At 36.8% G+C, this 7,500-nt stretch overlaps 1 protein-coding gene across 1 annotated transcript in view; it reads left to right on the forward strand.

Annotated features, from left to right (window-relative positions):
- The window catches only part of LOC138032490 (bifunctional heparan sulfate N-deacetylase/N-sulfotransferase 4-like), a 29,406-nt gene that overhangs the window by 11,021 nt on the left and 10,885 nt on the right, over positions 1 to 7,500 (forward strand). Inside the window, exons 4-5 of the mRNA XM_068880192.1 lie at positions 2,917 to 3,045; positions 3,150 to 3,332. Coding sequence (XP_068736293.1) covers positions 2,917 to 3,045; positions 3,150 to 3,332 — 312 coding nt within the window. The remainder of the gene's footprint in view (positions 1 to 2,916; positions 3,046 to 3,149; positions 3,333 to 7,500) is intronic.

A 7,500-nucleotide genomic window follows, 5' to 3' on the forward strand; every position in this document is an offset into this window, starting at 1 on the left:
TTCAAGGTATTAATTGAGACAACTATTGACGAGTCGGCTCCTTTGGCTCCTCTGGTGGCAAGCCAGCTCGTTTGCTGTTTGCTTTCGACGCCTGCATTTTTAGTGACTCATTTGGCTCCGTAGTAGATTTCAATTAATTTTATTCTATTCAGGTTGCTTGTTGGCTCCGCAGTTGTGAGATTGTGATAGCCTTAATAGACAAGATTAAAATTGCATGTCATGTACTTCATTAAATAACAGAGGCAAAGTGCTACTATGATCTAAAATCACTTCCCTTTTTTCTTCAGATATTGAAAGCGTGTTCACTTAACACCCAACTGGCAAAATTTTGAGCTCTTTGAGTTTTATCCAAAGGCTGTGTAGGTCTTAAAGCCCGAAACTCCCGTGCTGCATATTAATTCAGCCGCGTACGCACACATTGCATTCTTAACTAGTGAGTCTTTGATGTCATTTTCTCCTCGACTCAGCTCTCCCAAGATTTTACAGTTAGTAATGGTGTACCAATAAATTAGAAAATTCCAGTTGAAAAAAACAGGTGTCTTTTTAAAATGAGAACTTAAAACTTGGCTCACTTAGTGTTTAGTTAACATGAATCTAATGATAGTTTTGAAATCCAAAGAAAAAAAAGGAATTGTTTTTGTGGTGGTAGTAGCACTTTAACTTTGATTGCGAGTACGAGAATTATTACCACCAGCAAACAAACACATTAGAATCCACACTACCACATACTAAAACTGTGAACCAGTGTTGCAAGATTTTCAACCTTGGTACATTCTCAAGCATTTGAGATTTTCTTTTTTTTTTCTTTAATCTTTCCCAAATTATGGAAAGATCTTTTAGTGAAATCTGATATAACTCATTTTGTCATCAGGCCTAACCACTGATCATTTCAATGTAATGGTTCATAATTTTTTAACATTTAGTTAAACTACAATCTTAGACAAAAACCTTGAAACACTTTGAACATTCTCACACCGTTTTCTTCCCCCTCCCTTTTTCAATGTTGGTGTAGCCAGTCAAAGAGGAAAATGTCGCCTCAACACTGTCAAGGGGAAAGGGGTGTTTCAAGGATTTTTGGCGAGGATTGTAGGTACCAGACAGCATGCATCCATTTTAATAAGATAATCATTGCAGCATTTCTTGCCACGCGGTGTAAAATTATGTGGAAGACACTTGTCTGGTTTTTGTGTGTAGGTTTCTTTGAGGAAATGATAAAATGACAAAGCCTGGTTGATCCCAACGGAAATTAAAAATTATATTAATTATATCCTTTCTGTATTTTAAGACCTTATTTCATCCCTAACTATTTTAACTTGCAAACACAACTGACCACATCTAACACAAGTTCCACCCAAACATTCTATGTTTAAGTTTGTTTTTTCTATTACTATATATAAACAGGCAAAAAGCAATAATTTTCCATCACTAAAATAATAATAAAATAATTTAACTTTCATAGACAGCATTATAACAGACCCCAATATTTATATGACTCGTTCTTTTCATCCAGTGCCAAGCCAAACAAGCCACCACTTTAAAAGACTAATATTTATATTTAATTTGTTCTTCCATCCACTGCCGAGCCAAACAAGCCACGACTTTAAATGACCCGAACATTTTGTATGACTTGCTCTCTCAACCACTGCTGCACCAAATGATCGAGCCACTATACTTCCACAGGTCTTGAATGTGGCCCTGTATTCTAGATCTGTAGTTGCTCCTTGCTAGGTTTTCCTGGCTTTCCATTGTGTGTTGGCTAACCTGAATTTTTTTATGCGACTCGAGCCAAACAAAAACAAAGGTTGCTCTAAATGGAAAATACTTTATTTTTAAGACTTGCTTTCCTTGCAAAACTGCTTATGATTCACAGTTCCATGTTTCCTGGGAGCAGAGTTATAACTTTCTTGCTTATGTAGTGCGCACCGGCTTATGTATGTTCGGTGGAATGTAACTTTGTAAGGCTTTTCTACAATGACTGCATCCTTTTACGTCTGCCACAATGCGTGTTTGTTCTGCCACAGGCAGACAACCCTAACAATGCGAGAGCATTGAGACAGTTGTAATGGCTGATTCAACTGATCAAAGGAAATGTTCCATAAAAACTTCAAATCACAACATTTCTTTTTGAAAAACCCCTTTTATGGACAGCTAGATTGATAAAGTTCACTCATCCACTATTTTCTGCATTGTCCTGAAGAGACAAAGTTACCCATTTGAGCTTTGTGATTGCTTAATTTGATTTTGATCAAATTCCAGTGATTGATCACCCCTGTCCCAATCTTGTGGGGATGGCAAAAACCTAAGAAAAGCTTGAAAATCGAGCATGTGCCCATAGGCTGGGTGGCGAGCGACCTTTGGAAATAGGAGAAATTCGGCTAAATTCTGGAGGGATTTGGCTGTGAGCTGTCTTGGGAGCTGCACACCTTGTTTATTTAATAATTATTATTACATTGTATTGAATGTTGACCATGAGTCAGATCTGAAGGGGAAATCGAAGCGTCCCAAAAACCCATCAAATCACTCAGGACAATGCAGAAAATAGTGCCGGGTGAGTAAACTTTATTTTAATTAATATCTTGACTGGCTGTCCATAAAATGGATTTTTGAAAAGAAACATCGCAATTTGAAGTTTTTATGGAACATTTTGATCGATCAGTTGAATCGGCCATTAATACAACTGTCTCAAAATAACATGACATCACGCACTCTCGATCCTTAGGGTTTAGGTCTGCCCGTGGTTAAATAAGGGCAGGAAGCCCGCCAGTCTTGCAGTTCTCCTTAATAATTAATTAATATATTAAACAGCCTTAAATACTTTATTAAGTGTTGTGCCCAGAGAGCTCTCTTTTTCCTTTTTTTTCTTATTCCCCCCTCTTCTCAGTCATTATTAACCATTGATGTTATATTCCATTCCAGGTTCTTCCTCGTCAAACATGTGGATTGTTCACCCATACTTTATTTCTAAGGGATTATCCCAAGGGACAGCAAAAACTTGAAAACAGTATCCATGGCGGTGAATTGTTCCAGGTTGTTGTGAACAATCCTGTGAGTGTCATTCTCTCTCTGATCCATTCTTAATGATTGATGTTCAAAGCAAAGGACGGAAATATCATTCTTATTATATTGAAGTATTTGTTTGCTGTCCACAGATTTCTATCTTCATGACTCATTTGTCAAACTATGGAAATGATCGCTTGGCACTGCTTGTGTTTGATAGCTTAACCAAGTACCTCCTGTGTTGGACAAACCTTAAACTTAGTTCTGAGCACCCTACGGACTTAGCTGAGAGGTACTTTAACATGTACCCAGATGAAGAGGATCCAGTTTGGCAGGTACATGTAGCAGCTTGAACCCATTGACTCTTGGGCGTGAATTTACTCTGTTTAACGCCAGACAATATTGCTCGTCAGCTGGGGGGCATCCTGGGATACCTGAGGAGTAATTGGGTTAAAGGAATACAATATTACTGACGCTATGACCAGTTTCATTTGTCAGGATTTAAACTGCAACCGCAATCTGACAAGTTCCTTCTGTTTTTTTCTTCTAGTTTTTAGAGTGTGTTTGCTTAATATGATAATTCAGGGCTTCTGATAGGGTGCGGAAAAAAGAAAGGGAAATTATGCGACATTTTCAGTGCAAATTATGCTGTCTTTACTCGCAATCAAAAATTTCGTCGATCGAACTTCCAACGTGACAAAACAGAGATTCTGATTTGCTGATTTACATAAAAGCATTGTATATTATGTACCAATGGGCAATTGCCTATATTATTTAATTATGGATCAAAACTCATACCCAGGCCCCCAACACACATGAAAACACTAGCAATGCCTTTTTGATCAATTGGCTATCAAATATGAAGGTTTCAGAGGTTTTCCAATGTTCTTTGAGTGATAAATTACCTTGAAATAACATTTAGCTAGGTGGAATCTTTTGTTTAGAGCCAATTTATTGTGTACTGTTCACACGATGCAATTTTCTTATGAATTATACAATTAATTATTTTTTCATTTAATTGTGCAAGAGGATGCGATTTACAGCTGTAAGGCCAATTACGTGAAATCACACCGTTGCATAATATCAGATGCCCTGTATAATTGTGGAGAAATTCTATGATTTCATTTCAAGCAGAAGGCTGTTTACCTTGAGAAGAAGTCAAAACTACTTTAATCTTGCTGATTGGTAAACATGTAGATTATGACGTCACGGCTAACTTAATTGTGTCTGTTGATTTCACTGATAGCCTCTTTCTTCTCTTGTAATTTATTTACACAATTTTTTACTCCACTTTTCTTTTAAAAAAGTATACCTGTATGAAAAAAAAGAGAAGTGGAAGCTGAGCTCCCTGTGTGTTACATGTAGGTGAGAGGGAAAACAAACTTTTTAAGCTGAAAAGCCTTTTCAAATCCTCTTGTCATTGAACAGCCGCACCAGAAAATAACTGGATGAAGCACGAAAATAAACAGGTCAATTGAAAGTGTGCTTGAATTTCAACAAATGAGTCCCAAAAAATCGGCAAGAATTGGTGACACAAGTACAAAACTAAACAGACTAGTATACAAGAAACTAGTAACAAAAAAGGGTGAACGACCTACTTCAAGTCAACAAAAGTGGTTAGAGGATGTTAACATTACAATCAACTGGGAAACTACGTACCAATTGTCTTTCCAATGTACAAAGAGCACAACACTTACAGTTTTCAGTTTTAAATTTTTACACAGAAGACTATCAACCAATATCTTTTTGAACAAAATTGGACTTGTTAACAGCGAAAAATGTACCTTCTGTCAAAGAGAGACAAAGAAACTAGTACATCTGTTCTGGGATTGCCCAGTAATTCAGTCCTTTTGGATCAGTTTGTCTTTGTGGCTACAATCATGCCATGTTTTTGAGAGAGAAATGATGTTACAACTTGGTACAGCACTGGGTTTAAAACCAGGTATTTCTAAATATAAACTCCAAATTAACTTCTGTTGCCTTCTTGCTGTACTATATTTGGATATGCAAGTTACATGTAACAACTTTTCCACCAATACTTAATAATTTTTAAGGTTATATGAAACATATTTACGCAATGGAAAAAAAGTCCAAAACTTTCAACCGAAATAAATGGGAGCCTCTTGAAGGTTTTCTGTAACCTCTTATGCTCTTGACCCTAGTCCTCTGGGAAAATTTTGTTAACTTTCAATTTTGTTCTGTTTTTTTCGTTTTTTTTTTTTGTCATGTTGTTTGTCTTTCTCTTCTTGGTATTGTAAATAGTGTATTGTATTTAATACTAGTATAAAAATAAAATAACGATGTTTAAGAATCTTGATTTTTCTCGAGTATCACATTTAAAAAAAAAAAAAAAAAAAAAAGAATTGGTGACACTGATAAATTATAAAGGCGCTTCTATTTCCAAAACAATGGAATTACCTGGTGATAAATAATCTAGGAGAGTGAATTGTTGACTTTGCAGAAACAATGGTCGCCCTCAGGAGTTGGGCGATTGTGATATTTGTGTTGAATTCACACATACAGTATCTTGTCGAACTTTTTTAGACTTCGACGAACAAAAAAAAAACTTGCAAAACCACAATCTGATGTCTTGCCTTCGTTTTGCCACAGATGTATCCATTTGTTAGTAACACACAAGGTAACTTTATCACAAGCGGCCGGTGAAATCGAGGTCACTTTCCATTTTAAGATTTACTTGTTCAGCCAAAAGAACAATAGAAAAATTGAACGTTGCAAAATTCTCCCAATTTGTTTTTTTGCTAATGATAACTTTTTATATTTGCCGCACAAAATTTGTTGTTTTCATGTCGCAAATTTTGCTGCTTATGGCAAGTTTTTTAATTCTGGATCAACACTTTCTAAAAACTTCTTAGTGCTCTTCCTTAAAACTGTATCAATATTTAATATTTACTTTTGCATCAATTGTTGTTTTGCATAAAACAGGCCAACAAAATCTGTACCTTACTTACATGTAGTTTGCAATTTTGGAGGGCTAAAATGGAATTTTTGGTCCTATGTTTCTCTCCACAAGTCGTATATTTTGAGGACTGCCATCCAGATACATGTACTAACCCCGGCAGACGGGGATAAATTTCAGTGAATTTTGTCTTGGAAACTGTCAGATGCGATTTTTATATGTAGCTATAGCAACAGTGATCTTTTCACATGTGAAGATATGATGTTTTCGTGCGAAAGCTCAGACACATGATGGTATTTCATTGGTGTTTATAATATGTGACCCTATTTGGGAAAAGGGGGATTAAGGTGAATTTAGAAAACAACGTTTTAACGCGTTTAATCGCGTTCGTCGAAACGCGTGGAAACGCATTTTTTGTGCGTTTAAACAGATTTTTAACGCGTTTAAACAAACGGCTCTGTTGCGCTTCAATTACTGCATTTCGTATGCTGAAAAGTACGCTAATTTAGTTGTATTTGAATGAATAAATTACCTGTTCTATTATATGAAATGCGGAGATTAGGGTGCATGTCTTCCAACCCACTGTGTCAAAATGATCAATTCATCAGCAAACTTACCTTTTGCCTTTCCTTTTTACATAGCAGGTGGGTAAAAATTGTCTTGCAGTAAGAATCACATTCCGTCTATAATAATTTACTATCCTTTTTTCTGTGAGCGCCTCATGCGCACCGACTTTAGCCCACTTGCAGTGCACGAATCTCGTGCTATCAACAACGGCAACCAGACAATTAGCACACGCAGGAAAGAAGATTCGGTTTTCGAGTCTTCCTAAGAATGGAGCAAGCAGTCGCATTTGAGCCTACGGATTCTGCAGACAAAAGCCAACGATATTGCTCAAAGAAACGCGAACCACTGAACGACGCTTCAAAAATGTTTCCATTAGCGCATCAGGTTTCACCAAGAGGCTGGTCAATCATTTGTCTCAAGCTTGTTTTAATATTTTTAAACTCTTCAAAATTTTCACATTCTCCTCCTTCGTGTTTTCCTCTTCGGAATTTTTGGCGACAAAAAGAACACGTCGCCAGAATGAAGCAGAATCGAAGTGATGACGCCGCTAGCCTTCGGCATGTGTCATATGTTATCACTCGAGTAGACTGGTCACGATGTCGTGACGCTCGCCCCGCAACAACTGAAAAATCAGGTTTTCGCCCCATAGCGACGAAAAAATTGGATAGTTTGTACCATTATTGATAATGCCTCGAGAAAATAGAAATTACAGAAAACAGGCTGTCAACATTTAACCACCTTCAGAAGGACGTAATTCAAAGAATGAGCAAATCACATAAACATTTCATCGAAATGTGACAAAGTAAACATCGCATTGACTTGACCAAATACTTCTGGGTTGTGTAATTCTCTCCATTGTTATCGTGGGGAAACAGAAACCTAAATGTCCAGTTGCGAGAGAACTAGGGAGCGATTCAGTGAAACTGGGAACGTTTTAAGATTCGCGAACATTTGGTAGTATCGCAAGTATTTACCGGTTTTTCTGATCAGCGAATTGATTTTTTCGGAACTTCCTTGGT

This window comes from Montipora capricornis, chromosome 14 (assembly GCF_036669925.1).
Source record: "Montipora capricornis isolate CH-2021 chromosome 14, ASM3666992v2, whole genome shotgun sequence".
NCBI classification, from domain to species: Eukaryota; Metazoa; Cnidaria; class Anthozoa; order Scleractinia; family Acroporidae; genus Montipora; species Montipora capricornis.